Consider the following 22,476-nt stretch of genomic DNA (forward strand, 5'->3'; position numbering starts at 1 on the left):
TGAAATGTAAAACTTGTATCACAACATAAATCTACAAAAGAAAACCACAAAATTGTATATTTCAGTAGTGCCTGGCTTTTTAGTAAGGAATGCATGTAGAGTTGTACGGGTTGGAAACAACAGAGGCGGAGAAGAATGTCATCCAGCCAATTAAAACTATTTATCTAGCTAACAAGGGTTTATTAGCTGCTAGTTAGCAATAGCCACAACCGACTGTGAAGATGTCTGTGCGTGACTCAAACGTTTGCTTGACAGAAAAGTCCTGTGAGAAAAATAAACTACGTAGAGTGCAAGGTTAAATAGTCTGTTGAGTTTTTCTTAAACTCAACAGTTTGGTTTTATAATTTCAGCCACTTGGTGTGAACACATACTGGGAGAGCTTGTGTGAGATTTAAATGCTAACTTCCCAAATTCTTTGTTCACATAGACGCATGCAGTCACAGCAGTCTCACAGCACGCTCAGAACAGTGGCACAAATGTAATACCATAAAGTTTTTTTTAACTAAATGCATAAAACGTGAGGGTGTTTAATCCTGTCACCGGGAAAAGTGAAGGGTGTTAAAACACGGATGTGACGTCCGTGTGAAGGTGACACCGACGACTCAACTGGCGTTACCTTAAAAAAGACGTGTCTGCTTCAAAACCATCCAATATGGCTGAAATGAAACAATTCTGCAAAGACAAGAGGGTAAAATTTATCCTCCGTCATGTAAGAAACACTTGATGGCAGGTGATGTTCAGAGGACAATTACCTGTTTGTGCATTCAGGTTCTTTGATGCAAACATTTTGCGCCCTGAAAAACATGCAAGTGTGACAAACGATAGCTGCAGATTGTTTTCACTTTGCAGGATTCCCTTTCAAACTATGTTAAAGTTTAAGGTTGTGGGTGTCAATACTTCAGAATGTCTGTTTTCTTGAGTTAATCTCTCAGTTTTCATCCTTACCTATTCCAAGGTTTTGGCACAAACTCAATCATCAGTTGCATGTGATAAAATCAATCACCACTGACATCCCAAAGAAATAAGTCATTTTTACCCACTGATGGGTAAAGCAATTATCCTTTTTGCCCGCCCCCATTATACTTTTGCCCATGGTCATTAAAGTAAATCGGCTTCAGCCGAGTGTCTTCAGCGTCAAATCGGCTGTAACAATCAACTGTCCTCACACTCCACAGCACTAATCCCCCCTCCACATTTGTCAATACTAAATCTCCTAAGTGTAGGAATGGTCTGTGTTGGACTGTGGCAGCTAATTGCTTGTGATGTTCCTTTTCCCCCCGTCTTAAATGATTAGCTGGGTACATGTCAGGTAGTTCAGCTGCATGATCTTTACTATATTCACTGGGGACATAGTATTGTAGTGAGTGCTGGTTTAAAGGGGATCAAGTCAGCAGTATTTGTTTTCCAGCAGTGGTTTAAAGATGCATTTAGCTTCTGTGACAAGATGAAGAACTACTGAAGGATCATAAGATCGAGGGAGAACAATCTGTGTCAAGAATTTCAATCAGAAATGTTGATGCACTTGTTGGATTTAAGCTTGTGGCTGGGAATGAAAACTTCAAAACACAAAGGAAGATCTTGAGCACGGCTAAAGGAGTGCTAGGCACATGAATATATTCTTCCTAACCAGCTGCGTGTTATTTGGCACTCTTTTGCTGCAAGCATTAACTTTTTNTATGACGCTCTAATACTTTAAAATGATATGTTGCTGGCCCAAACTGCAGCCAAACTGCTGTCAGAGTGATTTTGCTTCAAATGCAACATAAAGAAGCAGGTTTGTGGAACTGACAGTGAGGTGGAAGCATCCCGTTTATTTCTGTCCTGTATAAAATCACCCACAGAAATATATCAGAGGATGAACGGCTTCATCTGGGTCGGAGGAGATGCAGGAATCCGATTAAACATGCAGAGCTCGACAGGTCTGTCAGAGCCCTCTTTATATACGGTCAATATCTCGATGGTTGCTGTCATGAATATTCATGAGCAGGCCAGGCCTGATGCACACAGAGCTCTGCTTGTTACTGTGTAGGTTTCTGACTAAAGCATGTCAAATAAATGTTTCATAATCGCAGGTGATAAATATTTAGGTGTTGGTTTAGGGATAAATGTGTTGGGTACTACCAGGGGAGAGAATCATACATTTTTAACCAACTGTGAAGGAGTTTAATTTTTCTATCCTGACCTCTAGATTGAATGGAAAGCAAAGTGGCTGTGTTATGCAAAAGTATTTATACCGTCTCTGCTTTATTACATACATGATGATGTCGGAACTACAAATTTACAAGTACAGTGCTGGAAAACAATAGTTAGACCACTTAAATATTTATTCAGTTTTGGGGGTTTTTTGGTCACAGTTCAGATTATTAAACTGATTTTAATAGCCGATAACTAGAATGGATACATTCACCATCAGGTGAATTAATTAGAGGTTATTTAATTAAGAAGTCAAGCATAACCAAGGACTGCATATTCTTAGACCTGTTGAACCAAGACTGATTTAAATCAGGATTTCTGCAGGTTTTACTAACTCAAATTTAAGACTTTTTAAGACCGCTATGAATGAAATGTAAAACTTGTATCACAACAGAAATCTACAAAAGAAAACCGCAAAATTGTATATTTCAGTAGTGCCTGGCTTTTTAGTAAGGAATGCATGTAGAGTTGTACGGGTTGGAAACAACAGAGGCGGAGAAGAATGTCATCCAGCCAATTAAAACTATTTATCTAGCTAACAAGGGTTTATTAGCGGCTAGTTAGCAATAGCCACAACCGACTGTGAAGATGTCTGTGCGTGACTCAAACGTTTGCTTGACAGAAAAGTCCTGTGAGAAAAATAAACTACGTAGAGTGCAAGGTTAAATAGTCTGTTGAGTTTTTCTTAAACTCAACAGTTTGGTTTTATAATTTCAGCCACTTGGTGTGAACACATACTGGGAGAGCTTGTGTGAGATTTAAATGCTAACTTCCCAAATTCTTTGTTCACATAGACGCATGCAGTCACAGCAGTCTCACAGCACGCTCAGAACAGTGGCACAAATGTAATACCATAAAGTTTTTTTTAACTAAATGCATAAAACGTGAGGGTGTTTAATCCTGTCACCGGGAAAAGTGAAGGGTGTTAAAACACGGATGTGACGTCCGTGTGAAGGTGACACCGACGACTCAACTGGCGTTACCTTAAAAAAGACGTGTCTGCTTCAAAACCATCCAATATGGCTGAAATGAAACAATTCTGCAAAGACAAGAGAGGTAAAATTTATCCTCCGTCATGTAAGAAACACTTGATGGCAGGTGATGTTCAGAGGACAATTACCTGTTTGTGCATTCAGGTTCTTTGATGCAAACATTTTGCGCCCTGAAAAACATGCAAGTGTGACAAACGATAGCTGCAGATTGTTTTCACTTTGCAGGATTCCCTTTCAAACTATGTTAAAGTTTAAGGTTGTGGGTGTCAATACTTCAGAATGTCTGTTTTCTTGAGTTAATCTCTCAGTTTTCATCCTTACCTATTCCAAGGTTTTGGCACAAACTCAATCATCAGTTGCATGTGATAAAATCAATCACCACTGACATCCCAAAGAAATAAGTCATTTTTACCCACTGATGGGTAAAGCAATTATCCTTTTTGCCCGCCCCCATTATACTTTTGCCCATGGTCATTAAAGTAAATCGGCTTCAGCCGAGTGTCTTCAGCGTCAAATCGGCTGTAACAATCAACTGTCCTCACACTCCACAGCACTAATCCCCCCTCCACATTTGTCAATACTAAATCTCCTAAGTGTAGGAATGGTCTGTGTTGGACTGTGGCAGCTAATTGCTTGTGATGTTCCTTTTCCCCCCGTCTTAAATGATTAGCTGGGTACATGTCAGGTAGTTCAGCTGCATGATCTTTACTATATTCACTGGGGACATAGTATTGTAGTGAGTGCTGGTTTAAAGGGGATCAAGTCAGCAGTATTTGTTTTCCAGCAGTGGTTTAAAGATGCATTTAGCTTCTGTGACAAGATGAAGAACTACTGAAGGATCATAAGATCGAGGGAGAACAATCTGTGTCAAGAATTTCAATCAGAAATGTTGATGCACTTGTTGGATTTAAGCTTGTGGCTGGGAATGAAAACTTCAAAACACAAAGGAAGATCTTGAGCACGGCTAAAGGAGTGCTAGGCACATGAATATATTCTTCCTAACCAGCTGCGTGTTATTTGGCACTCTTTTGCTGCAAGCATTAACTTTTTCAGCATATATTTGAAGTTTGTTGGAAACAGAATCATTATATATTAATGGTGTTTAAAGAAAACATATTAAACATAATCTAGTTGGGTCTGAGCCCCACTTTGGATATCTGTCAGCTTGGTAATATTTGAATGTTTTTTCTAAAGTGGAAGTTGTTGAAGATCCTCTTGACTAGAGCAGTGGTGTCCAAGGGCAACTGTCCTGCATGTTTTAGGTGATTTCCTGGTTCAACAAAAGTGAACTTAATGAGTGATTAACTAGTAAGCCTCTGCAGACCTCAGTGACATACTGAGGGGGTAAATTGAATTTGAATTAGATGTGTTGGAGAAGGCACAAATCTAACGATACAGGATGTTGACAGGACATTTTAACGACTCATAAACTCTCCGCTGGGCCCGACCGCCAGAAATCTTTAAGGTGTCTTTAGTATCACAACACATTCATCTGAAGTAAGTTAAAAGATTTAGAAGTGTTTCCATGCTGGCACTCATCGTAAAACCCAAAATAGGACTTGTCTGTTTATATTTCAGTTATGAAATATAAATGGAAAAATAACTGAAGGCAGATCTCTCCAAAAGAACAGGTGTTTCCTTTGTAAATACACATTTTATCTTATCAAAATGACACCTAGTTTTGACCTATAAAGTCTCAAATAACATCTCACTGGGAGTTCATGTCAGTGCAGCAGATTTAAAAAAAATTCAAGTTTAATGCCTTGATTCTGGTTGCAGAAGGATGATAAGAACCCGCGATCCGTTTTCAGAGCCCAGCTTTGATCTCTTAAAAGGCCATTATGCATCTCGGTGCGACTGCTGACTTCAGTAAGTGCTGAAGAAGTGGATAAATTGATGTTTGTCAGTAGGTGTGATAAGTGGATGTAAAAATGTGCCGAATTAAATGGACATTTAAAATACATTTTTGAAAGAAATTAAGAAAAGATCATTCTGATTTTTACAGCAGTTTGGCTTTAAAACCTGCTATTGACCACATTATTTACTTTTGCTTTGCAATATTACAGTTCAAGGGCTGAGTAGATCATTGAACAAGTCAATGTGTGAATGTGCTTTCTCCAGCTGAAAAAGACCCAAAAACTGACATTTTTTGTACAAAAAGATTAAAGATCAATAGTCAACTTGCAGCTTCAGCCATCACTGCCAGAAACTCCTGATCAGGCCTGAAATCTGGGTGTAGTCATGGACTTAGATCTCTGCATCCAGAGAGAAAAAGACAAACACATAAGGCACAAAATACAATGACATGGAAAGTCTTACACGTACTTAAAACACCCAGCAGGACTTGTATTTATCTTTATTATAAAATAAGGTTTATTTCCTCATGTTCTAGCCAATTTACGTGTCGACATGAGACACAGTGTGTTGGCATCTTTATCTCTGAAAACACTCTAAGATTCTACAACATCGTGTGTTTCTGTTTCCTTACACTTGACGCTGCTCAGAGTAAAACCTGCAACTACAAACGCTTCCATTTTTAATCCCATCCAATCTAAACTCCAAAGCAGAGAGTAAACAGGCTCCTCACGATGAGTCCCTGATAATGATGTTGTTGGAAAATGTTCTGAAAATTCCCAAATGAAGGCCTGTTTAATTCGCCGCAACTAAAAATAAGCACAGAAAATACTACATTCATTTTATTCACATAAACACTGATTTTCCTCTTTGGGCTGAGTGTGCTTCTATTGAAAAGAACAAAAACATGTTTGTTGGCTTTTGCTTTGTGTCTCACCCAGAGACTGTAAAAGGATGTTTTAATGAGGTGAAAAGTTGATTGTTTTTCATTATGATGCACCAAGGTTTTCCTCATCCCTCCTTCTTTTGTTATTTAGCTTTATTTTTGAATAATAGTTTATAAAAACAGGCACACAGAACATTGAGTTTAATGACTACAAACCTTTTATTATCACCATCTTGTTGACTGTAAATATAAAGCGCTATGGCTGATTTCACATTTCCATTTAAACCTGCAGTATGTAACATTTATAAGCAATGCTTCACAAATAACCTGTCAAAAAAATCAAGCTCATCTACCTCCTCCCTGTGGTCTGAAGAAGTGCACCGCTCCCGGTCAGAAACGGCCAGTCAGAGTCAGGAGGAAGGTCTTGGCGCTGGCAATCAACCTCATGTATACGCTGCACCTGTACTGATGGCAGAGAAACGACTTACTGTTCCAGGAAAACCATTTATCCACTGTCATCGGTGGTCATGCTAACTAGCTGTAGCGTAGCAGAGAGTAAGGGGAAGGATGGTGTGAGTAGCGCATACACAGGAGTAATTAACAGCGCTAAGACCCACCTCCTGGCTCTGATTGGTTGTTTCTCATTGTGTATTTCTGTAGATGTCAGTAGAGCTACATGTAGAAAGCTGAGGAGCATGATTTTTATTTTTTTTACAAACATAGCAACAGTTTTAACAAATTTGTAAAAACATTGTCTATAAAAGTTGTACACTGCAGCTTTAAGTCTAAGTGTGAATATCTAATGAATGCACTGTTATCTTATGCATCCTGCATAGATACTGTTCATTAAAGATGAATTAATAAAAACAGGAGTAAAGCTGTCTGTGTTAAATATTGGATTCTAACTTTTATTCATTTAGAACATATTTAGATTGCAAAGCAATAAAGGAGTTGATGGTTTCCACTAAAACCATCCCTGCATGGCTGCTTGCATTCACAGCTAACCGGCATGCTGTGCACTGTTTATGATTTATGGTGGCTGACATTGCACTCTGCTCCACCGGGTAACTGAAAAAAGGGAAAAAAATCACATCTGGTAGGACTCAGAGGAGTTTCACTGTGTGATTTCCTAAGAAGCTCAGGAAAGCAAGGCGAGAGTCCAGGCAGCTGCAGGATGCATCATTCTGCTTACGTCAGATCGCACCGTCGTGCTTCCATATATAAATACAGCAGTGCATCAAATAAGCCAGTTGTGCAATTACAGCGCACTCATCATGTGATTAAAAGGGGTCAATGAAGCCTGTAATGCCATGTGAGCAACACTTGGTGTGTAAAATTGAACCTCAATTGCTTTTACAATGAGCTGCTAAGTAAAAGGTCAGCATTAGTTCAGCTTTTTAATCACTTGTCTTTGTTTTATGGTGCTTTTTTAATTCATTAAAGCAATTGCATTCATAATATTTTCTCATTTGGAAAAGGCTGTTAAAAACATTCTCAACAACTTGCATGTGATGGAGGTCATGCACAGTACAAAACGATTTTTTAAATGTTCCCATTACATTTGTTGCACAGACTGAAAAATCTGTTTTTTCTTTCTTGATGATTATTCATAAGCTCTGACTATTTAGTATATTTTTTTCTTTGCATCTTGCATCTCCACCACAGACTCACTGCAGGCATCAAAGAACCTCAGAGGATTTTTCCAGCCAAATGTTAACCAGGGTTGAAACATGCTAAATCAGCTCCTTGTTTCCTTACATTACACAGGGTGACTTTGTTTAAAGTCTGACTAGTATTTAAACTGTTCTTCTGTTTCCAGCCATGTGACCTTACATTTTCTGGGATCTTAATGTTCTAGATGTGGTTGCTAGGAGATTTCAAACCAACGCACAATTATACAGAGTGTCCCTACGCTGCCATTCGAAAACCTTTTTACAAAGAAAGCAGGAAATCACTTCTGCTTCTCTTTTCTTCTATTTTTAGGTACGTCCGTGTTGCAAGTCACAGCGACAGATGCTGACGACCCAACCTACGGAAACAGCGCCAGGATAGTCTACAGTATTTTACAAGGACAGCCATATTTCTCCGTGGATCCCAAAACAGGTGCCGTATTCCTGCTTGCTGGGGATAAAATGTTGCAGTAAACGCCTATTTGCATAGAAGCACTATAAACAATGTTCAAAAGTATTATCACTCCTTGAACTTCTTTACATTTTGGCAACTACAAACCTGAATGTTTTTACTGGGACATTGACAAAAGGAACAGGTGACTTTCAAAGATCTTTCTGACTTGACAAGCATATTTTTTGTTCAGCTCCTGTTACTCTGATGCTTCTGAATAAAATCCAATGAGCAGCTAAGAGGCTGTGTTACATTCATAGCTCAGGTGGACGAATATGCAGATGAGATCATTATTAGTTTGCTATCTAAAAATCTGGAAAATTTCACTGTTGTCACTTTTCAGAGATTTTTCAGTAGATTATATATAAAATATTCAAAAGAAGCTACTTGACATGCTACTGGTTAGCATTTGCAAATCAGACAATCTAGTTGATTAAATGCAGGAGCAGAAATAAGGAAAACTGCAGATATTAGATTCCTTGGTGCCATTACGGTTTCTAACATGGACATTGTGTATATTAATGTTTTAACTTAAAATAGGCAGTTCTAGTCGTTTTTAGAGGAGGCCTGAAGGTAATTGAAGTTGATGGAAGGTGACTCTTGATCCCCTCACAGGTCCACTGCACATTTTGTTGTTCTATCATCTAAAATTGTAGTAAAATACAACATAGATTGCTGTCTTAATGTAACCCAGTGATTGTTGGGTAAAAATGCTCTTGCAAGGTATTGTTCAACTATTGTTGTTTATCTCTTAAAGTGTGAGAAATCTTTGCTGTGGACGTTCTGGTGCTATTTTCACCACATCTGACATCATAAAAGTTAAAGCTACAGTTATGGCTGAGTCATGTTGTGCAGCACGCGAACCTCACTGTGGACCATAAGTAAGTTCTCCTGGGACCAAGCAGACATTTGCAGAACTCTCTCCAGAAAGCCATTGTTTCCTGCTCAGCGGTGCTCAGTCTTTTAAAGTTCATCCTTTGTTTGAGAGGCGTCTTCTATAATCTATTAAACATGAATAAGCCTTCTAAGGTACAACACATATAACTTTTATATGATGTAAAAAATGCAACATTTTCAGCGTGTATAGGTCTTTTTTATTTCTTATCTCTGAACCTTACATGGTCATTTGTCCTGGCGCTGCTCTTGCATCTAAAGTTTGCGCTGCTGTTGGGTAACCTGAACAACTCGTCTCTTGTATGACTTGATTCATTGCCGTCTGGGACACACTGCCACCTCCGGAGAGACCGCACCGCCCATGTGAAACGGGAATTTTCATGCTGAATGAATAATACAAATGAACAGCTGTCCGTTTTGACTTTACCATGAGGAAAAGAAAGACGATTGGGAATTAATGAAACCNTTTAGGTGATTTCCTGGTTCAACAAAAGTGAACTTAATGAGTGATTAACTAGTAAGCCTCTGCAGACCTCAGTGACATATTGAGGGGGGAAATTGAATTTGAATTAGATGTGTTGGAGAAGGCACAAATCTAACGATACAGGATGTTGACAGGACATTTTAACGACTCATAAACTCTCCGCTGGGCCCGACCGCCAGAAATCTTTAAGGTGTCTTTAGTATCACAACACATTCATCTGAAGTAAGTTAAAAGATTTAGAAGTGTTTCCATGCTGGCACTCATCGTAAAACCCAAAATAGGACTTGTCTGTTTATATTTCAGTTATGAAATATAAATGGAAAAATAACTGAAGGCAGATCTCTCCAAAAGAACAGGTGTTTCCTTTGTAAATACACATTTTATCTTATCAAAATGACACCTAGTTTTGACCTATAAAGTCTCAAATAACATCTCACTGGGAGTTCATGTCAGTGCAGCAGATTTAAAAAAAATTCAAGTTTAATGCCTTGATTCTGGTTGCAGAAGGATGATAAGAACCCGCGATCCGTTTTCAGAGCCCAGCTTTGATCTCTTAAAAGGCCATTATGCATCTCGGTGCGACTGCTGACTTCAGTAAGTGCTGAAGAAGTGGATAAATTGATGTTTGTCAGTAGGTGTGATAAGTGGATGTAAAAATGTGCCGAATTAAATGGACATTTAAAATACATTTTTGAAAGAAATTAAGAAAAGATCATTCTGATTTTTACAGCAGTTTGGCTTTAAAACCTGCTATTGACCACATTATTTACTTTTGCTTTGCAATATTACAGTTCAAGGGCTGAGTAGATCATTGAACAAGTCAATGTGTGAATGTGCTTTCTCCAGCTGAAAAAGACCCAAAAACTGACATTTTTTGTACAAAAAGATTAAAGATCAATAGTCAACTTGCAGCTTCAGCCATCACTGCCAGAAACTCCTGATCAGGCCTGAAATCTGGGTGTAGTCATGGACTTAGATCTCTGCATCCAGAGAGAAAAAGACAAACACATAAGGCACAAAATACAATGACATGGAAAGTCTTACACGTACTTAAAACACCCAGCAGGACTTGTATTTATCTTTATTATAAAATAAGGTTTATTTCCTCATGTTCTAGCCAATTTACGTGTCGACATGAGACACAGTGTGTTGGCATCTTTATCTCTGAAAACACTCTAAGATTCTACAACATCGTGTGTTTCTGTTTCCTTACACTTGACGCTGCTCAGAGTAAAACCTGCAACTACAAACGCTTCCATTTTTAATCCCATCCAATCTAAACTCCAAAGCAGAGAGTAAACAGGCTCCTCACGATGAGTCCCTGATAATGATGTTGTTGGAAAATGTTCTGAAAATTCCCAAATGAAGGCCTGTTTAATTCGCCGCAACTAAAAATAAGCACAGAAAATACTACATTCATTTTATTCACATAAACACTGATTTTCCTCTTTGGGCTGAGTGTGCTTCTATTGAAAAGAACAAAAACATGTTTGTTGGCTTTTGCTTTGTGTCTCACCCAGAGACTGTAAAAGGATGTTTTAATGAGGTGAAAAGTTGATTGTTTTTCATTATGATGCACCAAGGTTTTCCTCATCCCTCCTTCTTTTGTTATTTAGCTTTATTTTTGAATAATAGTTTATAAAAACAGGCACACAGAACATTGAGTTTAATGACTACAAACCTTTTATTATCACCATCTTGTTGACTGTAAATATAAAGCGCTATGGCTGATTTCACATTTCCATTTAAACCTGCAGTATGTAACATTTATAAGCAATGCTTCACAAATAACCTGTCAAAAAAATCAAGCTCATCTACCTCCTCCCTGTGGTCTGAAGAAGTGCACCGCTCCCGGTCAGAAACGGCCAGTCAGAGTCAGGAGGAAGGTCTTGGCGCTGGCAATCAACCTCATGTATACGCTGCACCTGTACTGATGGCAGAGAAACGACTTACTGTTCCAGGAAAACCATTTATCCACTGTCATCGGTGGTCATGCTAACTAGCTGTAGCGTAGCAGAGAGTAAGGGGAAGGATGGTGTGAGTAGCGCATACACAGGAGTAATTAACAGCGCTAAGACCCACCTCCTGGCTCTGATTGGTTGTTTCTCATTGTGTATTTCTGTAGATGTCAGTAGAGCTACATGTAGAAAGCTGAGGAGCATGATTTTTATTTTTTTTACAAACATAGCAACAGTTTTAACAAATTTGTAAAAACATTGTCTATAAAAGTTGTACACTGCAGCTTTAAGTCTAAGTGTGAATATCTAATGAATGCACTGTTATCTTATGCATCCTGCATAGATACTGTTCATTAAAGATGAATTAATAAAAACAGGAGTAAAGCTGTCTGTGTTAAATATTGGATTCTAACTTTTATTCATTTAGAACATATTTAGATTGCAAAGCAATAAAGGAGTTGATGGTTTCCACTAAAACCATCCCTGCATGGCTGCTTGCATTCACAGCTAACCGGCATGCTGTGCACTGTTTATGATTTATGGTGGCTGACATTGCACTCTGCTCCACCGGGTAACTGAAAAAAGGGAAAAAAATCACATCTGGTAGGACTCAGAGGAGTTTCACTGTGTGATTTCCTAAGAAGCTCAGGAAAGCAAGGCGAGAGTCCAGGCAGCTGCAGGATGCATCATTCTGCTTACGTCAGATCGCACCGTCGTGCTTCCATATATAAATACAGCAGTGCATCAAATAAGCCAGTTGTGCAATTACAGCGCACTCATCATGTGATTAAAAGGGGTCAATGAAGCCTGTAATGCCATGTGAGCAACACTTGGTGTGTAAAATTGAACCTCAATTGCTTTTACAATGAGCTGCTAAGTAAAAGGTCAGCATTAGTTCAGCTTTTTAATCACGTGTCTTTGTTTTATGGTGCTTTTTTAATTCATTAAAGCAATTGCATTCATAATATTTTCTCATTTGGAAAAGGCTGTTAAAAACATTCTCAACAACTTGCATGTGATGGAGGTCATGCACAGTACAAAACGATTTTTTAAATGTTCCCATTACATTTGTTGCACAGACTGAAAAATCTGTTTTTTCTTTCTTGATGATTATTCATAAGCTCTGACTATTTAGTATATTTTTTTCTTTGCATCTTGCATCTCCACCACAGACTCACTGCAGGCATCAAAGAACCTCAGAGGATTTTTCCAGCCAAATGTTAACCAGGGTTGAAACATGCTAAATCAGCTCCTTGTTTCCTTACATTACACAGGGTGACTTTGTTTAAAGTCTGACTAGTATTTAAACTGTTCTTCTGTTTCCAGCCATGTGACCTTACATTTTCTGGGATCTTAATGTTCTAGATGTGGTTGCTAGGAGATTTCAAACCAACGCACAATTATACACGAGTGTCCCTACGTTGCCATTCGAAAACCTTTTTACAAAGAAAGCAGGAAATCACTTCTGCTTCTCTTTTCTTCTATTTTTAGGTACGTCCGTGTTGCAAGTCACAGCGACAGATGCTGACGACCCAACCTACGGAAACAGCGCCAGGATAGTCTACAGTATTTTACAAGGACAGCCATATTTCTCCGTGGATCCCAAAACAGGTGCCGTATTCCTGCTTGCTGGGGATAAAATGTTGCAGTAAACGCCTATTTGCATAGAAGCACTATAAACAATGTTCAAAAGTATTATCACTCCTTGAACTTCTTTACATTTTGGCAACTACAAACCTGAATGTTTTTACTGGGACACTGACAAAAGGAACAGGTGACTTTCAAAGATCTTTCTGACTTGACAAGCATATTTTTTGTTCAGCTCCTGTTACTCTGATGCTTCTGAATAAAATCCAATGAGCAGCTAAGAGGCTGTGTTACATTCATAGCTCAGGTGGACGAATATGCAGATGAGATAATTATTAGTTTGCTATCTAAAAATCTGGAAAATTTCACTGTTGTCACTTTTCAGAGATTTTTCAGTAGATTATATATAAAATATTCAAAAGAAGCCACTTGACATGCTACTGGTTAGCATTTGCAAATCAGACAATCTAGTTGATTAAATGCAGGAGCAGAAATAAGGAAAACTGCAGATATTAGATTCCTTGGTGCCATTACGGTTTCTAACATGGACATTGTGTATATTAATGTTTTAACTTAAAATAGGCAGTTCTAGTCGTTTTTAGAGGAGGCCTGAAGGTAATTGAAGTTGATGGAAGGTGACTCTTGATCCCCTCACAGGTCCACTGCACATTTTGTTGTTCTATCATCTAAAATTGTAGTAAAATACAACATAGATTGCTGTCTTAATGTAACCCAGTGATTGTTGGGTAAAAATGCTCTTGCAAGGTATTGTTCAACTATTGTTGTTTATCTCTTAAAGTGTGAGAAATCTTTGCTGTGGACGTTCTGGTGCTATTTTCACCACATCTGACATCATAAAAGTTAAAGCTACAGTTATGGCTGAGTCATGTTGTGCAGCACGCGAACCTCACTGTGGACCATAAGTAAGTTCTCCTGGGACCAAGCAGACATTTGCAGAACTCTCTCCAGAAAGCCATTGTTTCCTGCTCAGCGGTGCTCAGTCTTTTAAAGTTCATCCTTTGTTTGAGAGGCGTCTTCTATAATCTATTAAACATTAATAAGCCTTCTAAGGTACAACACATATAACTTTTATATGATGTAAAAAATGCAACATTTTCAGCGTGTATAGGTCTTTTTTATTTCTTATCTCTGAACCTTACACGGTCATTTGTCCTGGCGCTGCTCTTGCATCTAAAGTTTGCGCTGCTGTTGGGTAACCTGAACAACTCGTCTCTTGTATGACTTGATTCATTGCCGTCTGGGACACACTGCCACCTCCGGAGAGACCGCACCGCCCATGTGAAACGGGAATTTTCATGCTGAATGAATAATACAAATGAACAGCTGTCCGTTTTGACTTTACCATGAGGAAAAGAAAGACGATTGGGAATTAATGAAACCGTTCCACAGCGGCAGATTTTTAGAGTGAATACACATCCTGTGTTTTGTTATTGCAGTGGAAACCCAATGTTTTCACACACACTTCAACACATTGTTCACTTTAACATCCCATACTTTCTGTCCTCTTGAGGCACTTTTCAGTTCAATCACACAAACATTTCAAACGGTACATTTAGTTCACTTCATTATTCAAATCAGTTTAAAAGGTTTGTTTCTGAGGAAGCCCAGCTGATTGCATCAAGTTTTTGCCTTTTTGACTTAATACAAAGTTATTAATTCAACTTTTTTGTAACTTTATGTAACATATTTCTACAATATAAAACTTGCAAAGATATGGATGGTTGGTTGGTTGGTTGGTTGGTTGGTTGGTTAGTTGGTTGGTTGGAGCCTGTCGCAATCAGCAATAAATCAATTAATCAATTAATCATATGATAAATTAAAATGAGCTCAATAATATCCATTTGCATAATTTACTTCACTCGGGTGTTTTGGTCTCATTTAGCCCCGTTTTTGTTTACAGACACTTTATAATTCATTTTATTTGTTGCTTTTTTCATTTATTTTGGAGATTGAAAAGCCCCTCCAGTTCCAGTGTTAAACATTCAGGTGTACTTGGACTATTATACATATTACTTGAAAATGGTCTCAAAACAACAATATTAATATTGTCTTTGAAGTTATTGCAATAACTTCAATAACAATTTATCACCCAGCAAAATGTGTTATTGTGGCAAGCCGACTTGTAACCTGATGTTTTTTAATCATTCTTTATGGAGATAAAAGGATGATATGTGCAGTTTTTCCCTCCGTTTGCCCATAAACTGAGACCTTCTGGATGAATCCGATGCCTCACTTTGCCTGAGCTGACGCTGCAGCTTGTCTGACTTCTAATTGGGCGTGGGGCGTGCAGAGGATGGGGACGTGATGGAAGGCCTCAGCCAGTTGCTCTCTCCACACAGCACTACTCCACCCACACATATTAATTTATACAAGTAGGCCTGCTGCCTTTTTTTTGTCACTGGCACACCGGCCTTGTCTCTAAAATTAGCAGCCGGACTCCTGTTGGTCAGCGGAGGACGCACGCATGCGGCGAGCTGCACTTTGGTTTGATGCTTTACACGCTCGGCTCGGGTATTAAAGCGGTTGTGCTGGCGCAGCGCCACGTTCCAGCCCCCCGCCGGAGAGATGAAGCCACTTCTGCAGATGTCTCACGGTGCATTAGCATGCTTACACGTCCTCACATCCTCCTGTACTCGGCGTCCATTATGCTTAACCTGCAAAGACACCTTCATGGGAAATTCACAGACTATTCGGGGGGCGCTATATGAGCGCTCACACATGCAACGTATTCCCCTCTGAGCAAAGGCTGGCATCCTGACATAGAAGTGACTGAAGATTATTTAAGCACAGAAGGTAATCATGGCATTTGGCACACACACATGGCGCTGAAGAAAGACATAAGGGATTTCCTCGGACTTGACCCAAATCCTCAGCAGGAGTCAAAGTGACCACTTTCACTCAGTTTTGTTTCTCCTGCCCTGGCTGGTGTGATAACATCCCCTCAGATCCAAGAATGACTGGAGAAGCAGAAGCAGACGTGTCTGACTGCTGACAAACTGCATGAAACGGCAGAGATCTCTTCAACATGGGAAGATGTCACAAATAGAGATGGAGTTATCTCCAAAGCAATCATGAACGTTTATTACAGCTCTGGAAATGCTCACTAAATATGGCTTTAATATCCGTAATGGCTTGCAGCTGCTTAATGAAGTTAAGCTATTGCAGCTAAGAGCCAATGCAGATGCTACTGTAACTCTGATTCATTCTTCAGTTTACATATGTGAGCTTTTCAGCTGTTTAGGCTTATAATTCAGAGTAGCTGGAAATTAAAATTCAACACATCTGTCTTGACATATGTACCAAAACATGCTGCTTCTCACAATCAAGAGCAAAATGAGTCCAGGCTTCTTACGAGGTGGAATTTGGTTGAAGTGCGTTTTGTTTTTACTTTGCTCTGAGTAGTCCATGTGTGTTGGGATCAAGGATGTTAAACTTAATGTTCTTCATCATCTGGACAAGATATGTTAGTTTTTTTCATGACGTCACTTTCTTCATTTATGAATACAGTCAGTTTCAGTTTCAAGCATGTGGTTTGTTGAAGGAATGAAGGAATCTTGATAGTCCAGACAGCACTGGATGCTGTGAGAATAATCCATGTTATTGTTGGGTCACTGCGTCGTCATGGAGTTTTTCCAACGTGTCCTAAAAATCTGTGGCAGGTTTTGTTTGCTTACAGTTTAAGCTGCATGATAAGGTGATGCTGCAGCATATTTTCTGGCATCATGTCATCCAACATTATTATTGCACAAGGCAGATGGACTATAGTGTGAAACTCCCTGAAGTTATCAACTGTAAATCTTTTCTTCCCAGTGGAAATGTGGAATCTCTGCTTACACAACCCACACCTGTTATGGTCACACTATAAATGAAATTAACATAGAAAACAGCTTAATCCCTGGCAGTAACGTTGAACTGTTTAATCAGAATTGATTTTGTGTGTGTGGACGAAGTCTGTCCCTGTAGAGCCATTCTTTCCTCTGCGTGTCCCAGGCAAGGCGTACTGTTTAATTACGCCTTGCCTCATGTACACTTTGCTTTGCATACAGTGTCTCCAGGTTGACTGTCAAGGCTGTTGACTTAGCTGTCCATACGGACGCATGCATTTACAGTGCAAACACTGGGTGTTTGTTTTTTGTTGAAGGAATTGAACCCACATATGTCTGAGGCAGCAAGCATCAATAAAAACAATATTTTTTTCTTTCCTCCTGCTGCATGCTGACATTATGCACAGTGTTGGGATTAATGCTGCACCATCAGCAGCTCAAGGTGTTTTTTTTTTTTTATTTGTTTTGTTCCCATTGCATGCCAGGAACCAGCTGCAGTCAAGGTTGCAACGCTTTCATGTTCATTTAAAGCACAAAGCACCTGTCTGCACCCAGATATTCATTCACACTTTCCCTCCTGGATGCTGTGAAATGACAATATATTGTAAGGGAACTTTCTCAATGCCATTTTAAAACACTGCATATACTGAATATATTTTCTCACACTTGCTGCAAATTAGAGCCCACGGAATAAAAAGGTTCCACGTTCAGTCAGTGTTTTCAGAAGGCTGCTCACTTCAGAAAATGAACAAAGACAAACTTTGAAAGAAATTGGACCAAAATGGTATTTTTGTTCACAATTTTGTGTAGCAGTGGTAAATTGTGACATTATATGATGTGCCCATTATCTATTGTTTGAAATAAAAAATATGTTTTCAGAATGCGTTGAGCTAATAATAATTTTTGCCTCAGTTTGATTAGCAGACATTAATTGTGTAACAGTCAAACGGGCCTATTTGCTAAATCAAAGGCTAATTCTTTTAGACGGTTGACATCTCAAAGTCACTTACAGATGTGCTAAAGGGTGAGAAGAAATGAGTTCATACTTCTTTATAATTACGGCTGAAATCACACGGAGGCATTTTCTCATCCCTACAAGAAAAAGAACCAAAGCCATGATGGAATCACAACTGACAGGACTGTGATGGTTTCATCTAAAATGCAGAAACAGGCGGAAACTTGGGATACGTTTGAATTTATTATGGACCTAAGTGAAGATGGCACAGACCTTCAGCTGGCGTGTAGCCAGTGATGCTTGTATTGGAAATTATTGAGGAGCCAAGAGGGGAAAGTATAGTCCTTTGACTTGAGACTGTCAGAACATATACGGCTGTGGACTTTTAAAAAAACAATTTACGCTGGCCTCTGTTCACTGCAGAAAGCATTCACAATATTTGAGGTGCTCTATTGATTCATATATACACACCCACAGGGAGGAGAGGAAGAGTCCACTCAGGAAGACCCGTGGCCGGGATTCAAACCCAGGACTTTTGCTTTCAAACTGCTGTGATTCTTCATAACAGATTCAACAATGTGTCTGAAAAATTACTCACACTTTTTATTCCTGATTTTTAAAAAAATTTACATAAAAAGGTTTAGGTTAATTGTTTTCCAGCTTCTTTCTCCAGACTATTTTTTTTTTCTTGTCATCTCTTCTTGGTAACATGGTTCACTTATTTACACAGACATCTACTTCTGAGTAAGAACTTTTATTTGATCAAATGTACATAGTTATGAAAATACAAGTACTTTTTTATATGAAAAGGAAGGCCTCACCTGTTCAAAAAGAGGAAATTTGTCCTAAAAGGGACCCACTGTCGACAAAACGCTTGTGCAATTTTAAACCTTTCTCTCTCCTCTTCTAATGAATAAACATGTAAAGTGCTAGATGATATTAAACTACTTCAGGGAGAGTCAGCCTTGCAGCTTGACCAAACATCATCATCTGCATTAGAACAGGGGACTGAACAGGATTTGGTCTTTTCTGCAGTCCCAGCATAAATCCAGTGTCCCAACACCTAAAAAAAGCTCACTGAGGAAACACACCGATTTGCACAAATACAGTGTCAGCACTGCGCTTCAAACGGCTGCAGCTAAATTCACAGAAAAATAAAAACAAAAACCAGTCACTATAACTGGCCAAACTGGTGACTTGTAATCACCAGCGAGTCAACATAAAACACCGGGAGCCATGATAGCAAGCTGCTCACATGAAACCACAGCCACCCTGACAGACAGATTAGCTGCACTTCTCTGCAGCAGGTGCAGCTGATTGTTGGCGCCTGATTAGAGCCCGGTACTGTGACTCGGGTCCAATCAGTCATGCTGGTAGGCAGGATGTGGTGCGAGCGAAGGCAGCGGTCCTGAACGTTGGTTTGCACATGCTGATTTGCATTCGAGAAAGACTCCCAAAAACCCGACTGGGGAAGAGAAAAGTGGGCGAGGCAGAGGTGACAGCCGAGCAGGGAACTCAACTCCTTCAGTCAGTGCTAATGAACAGTTTCAGCTTCCAGTTTCTCTGTTTGGCTGCCTGAACTACATTTGAAACCACACGTTAACTTACAGTGTATGAAAAAACAAACATTTTTAGATATGCTTTAAGGAAACGTCCCAAATAAACATTCCTTGTGTGACATCATCAGTCAACATGTCAGGAAGAGAACCAAGCCGATCCGCCTTTTATTTTCCAAAAGCTTAATGGGAGTATGATAATCCATAATCAGGAACAGATTTTTGTTTCAGAGATGAGCAAAGTGTGCATTTCAACCCCAGAACAAAAGCAAGACTCATGTGTAAACCCTGGACTGGGAAGGCGGTCCCACACAGGATGTGGCCATTGCTCAAAAACCAACAAACTCTTACACCAAATGCATGTATGGAGAAAACCCTGAATTAAAAAAATAAATAAATTCAATTCTGAGGTGTGATAAAACATAAGTTGAATTGTTTTGTCATACAGCAATCTCCAACCTATTCACAATTTGATTTCTCTGTGGAAAGTAACACCGAATTATTCACATAAAATTTGTTAATTTCTTTATTTGTATTTTTTTCATTCTGTTGAGCATATCTATAATATGCAGAAGACAACGCAGTTTGGGATGGTGGAATAAAAAAGTGCAATGCTACTTGACATGCTATTGGCTGGCATTGCAGGGATTGCTGTTTGTTTTCCTTAGGAATCATCATTGGAAAGTAAATCAAATCATTTAGTTTACTTCATTTGGTGCTTCAGTTTTGGAAAAAACACCAAATATTACTCAGTATTTGGTCCAGTTTTTAGTGTAAATATCTTAGTACACTTGAAATAAGACTAAACTGACTTATATGTACATTTTCAGCATCATATAGGAGCTTGTTATAAGTCATTAGTTCCTTAATATTGATGAAAAATTGCTAGTTCCTCTGGCAGATTTTCACACTTTCAAAAAGGCATTTTTTCATGTTCAGGTGAAGTAATCTGTCAGTGGAACTAATAGTTTTTCAATAATATTAGGGAATTGCTGACTTAAAACAAACTCCCATTTCTTGCTTAAGTTACTTTCAAGTTGCCTTATTTCAAATGCACTAAGATATTTGCTCAAGAAACTAGACCAATACTTGGTAAAAGTTTGTTTTTTTTGCATATTCAATCAGGGTAGTTTTGAAAAACGGTTAAAAATCATCATTTTGGGTGAAGATCCATAAACTTGCCGCCTGCAGTACATGTTGAGACTCATCGCGACGCACAAGGAGAGCAGAGAATTAGTGACGACCAACGAATGCAAACCAGTCCAGAGGAAATATTGTATTTGCAAATATAACTGGGCTGTTGTAGCAAGATTAGTGACATTCAAACTGTGTTCAACAACATTCACTGCAGAGGATTTACTTGATTACATGGTTTGCAAATCTCAAAACTGCAAGCCAGCGGAATTTGGTGAAGCACTTTCTATATCTCAGCTGAAAGCACATCTGAGACGTGGTGCTGCATTCATCCTTTTTATAGTTTGGCCATAACTCCTGTCTTCCCCTTCACCACTGTGCATCTGTCACTTACCCGCCGAGACATCAAGGCTGTTCCTCTCAAGACTCACGCTCGAATACCCCTTAACCGCGCTTCACATCTGTACTCCATCACACACACCCGCGCATGCAAAGACTCTCTACATTACCGAAGCCCAGAGTCCCCTTTCAATCCTAAATAGGCTAATTTGACTGCTGATCTGGGATTTGTGAGTGTTTGAGTTTATTGAAGGAGCTGACACAGATCAGGATGTTTCTGCACTTAGTGGATTAAGCGTTTGCTCTGGTTAAATCAAGGAAAATCTTTCCCGACGCCAATCATTGGTGATGTAGTCCAAGCAGTTCCTTCCAAGACTTATTACTACTAAAATATATTTTACCCATTACAGGTTTATTTTGTTTTAAAATTTTAATCACATCAGCACTTTCAAATTATAAAAAGAATAAAAGTAATCCTAAACAACCCGGCTTGATTTGAAAACTGAATTGTCCTTTAAACCCAGAAACTAACTGTACCTCTCTTGGTAGCAGTAGCAAAACTTTAAGTGTTTACAGTAACCAGCTATGCGTCTTTAACATAACTGTGGAGGAATTTATTTTATTTTCTAGAATTGCTTAAAGGGTTTAAAGGTATTAGGATGGCACATTATCCACAGTTGAAACCATAAGTTTGCATAAACCCAACAGAACAACACACCTTTTATCCTCACCGTCTGATCAGACCAAACGTGTTGGTCAGTCAGTATTTGGTAGAATTGCCTTCAACATGTCAAACATTTTGGGTTTTCTTCCACAGACTTCTCATAGTAATGTCCCTGCATTCTGTTTGGCTGTGATGCTTTCTTGGAGGTTCTAGCTGCGAACAACTAAACCTTCTCCCTCTCCTGTTATTAGCATTTTACTTTCCATTAACATAGAAACTACCACCATCAGTTATTCTGTTTTTTGAGTATCTGCTGTCTTCTCTAACCCCCTGTCAGACGTGGCAGACGGTTGCTGACACGTAGCCAGGTTCTGGTTCTTCTTCAGGTTTCTTCCTGTGTGAGGGGAGTTTTTCCTCCCCACTGTCACCACATGCTTTAATATAAAAGATCTCTCTAAAGTCAATGACACGATGCAATCGATTATATACTGTCTCGTGTCCAGGAAGAATAAATGGCACAAGTCAAGGACTTGATGCAATCCAGGGATAGAAAACCTTTTAAACAAATTTGAATAAACTGAATTAAATGCAATGTTTGAGAACTAAGATTATTTAGAGTATTTGGTCGATTTAATTGAAATTGTTTATAAAGTGATTCCAGACGACATTTGCACTTTGATGAACAGAGAGGGATGGACGGTCCGGTCGTCCATCTTGATGTGGATTTTACTGTAAAAAATCGACCTTTTTCTAAGTAGTTTGTCTCACTGATAAAGTATATAAATAAAGTGATTAAATAAACTGATTTCTTTAGATACTAATAAATAAATATCTGACATTTACTTTTTCTCATTAGCAAATTAAAATAATTGTAGTAATTTTAACAAATCTAAAAGAGAAGTTTGGTTGATTTAACTTTGGACAGTGAGGGAAAAAGTGTCTTTTTATTTGGTGTACATCCTTGTTTCCTTTTTTTAATGGTTTCTTTTTTCAATGGTATTTCACTTTGAATAG

At 38.8% G+C, this 22,476-nt stretch overlaps 2 protein-coding genes across 2 annotated transcripts in view; both read left to right on the forward strand.

Moving 5' to 3' along the window:
- Positions 1 to 8,069, forward strand: part of LOC107836648 (cadherin-18-like) — a 61,377-nt gene extending 53,308 nt beyond the window's left edge. The window contains exon 4 of the mRNA XM_016673217.1: positions 7,909 to 8,069. Coding sequence (XP_016528703.1) covers positions 7,909 to 8,069 — 161 coding nt within the window. The remainder of the gene's footprint in view (positions 1 to 7,908) is intronic.
- A 4,735-nt stretch (positions 8,070 to 12,804) lies between these two features.
- LOC103140572 (cadherin-18-like) overlaps positions 12,805 to 22,476 on the forward strand; it is a 29,306-nt gene continuing 19,634 nt past the window's right edge. The window contains exon 1 of the mRNA XM_016673214.1: positions 12,805 to 12,993. The gene's annotated coding sequence lies outside the window, so the exon portion shown is untranslated. The remainder of the gene's footprint in view (positions 12,994 to 22,476) is intronic.

Source organism: Poecilia formosa, unplaced genomic scaffold (assembly GCF_000485575.1).
Source record: "Poecilia formosa unplaced genomic scaffold, Poecilia_formosa-5.1.2 Scaffold72, whole genome shotgun sequence".
NCBI lineage: Eukaryota > Metazoa > Chordata > Actinopteri > Cyprinodontiformes > Poeciliidae > Poecilia > Poecilia formosa.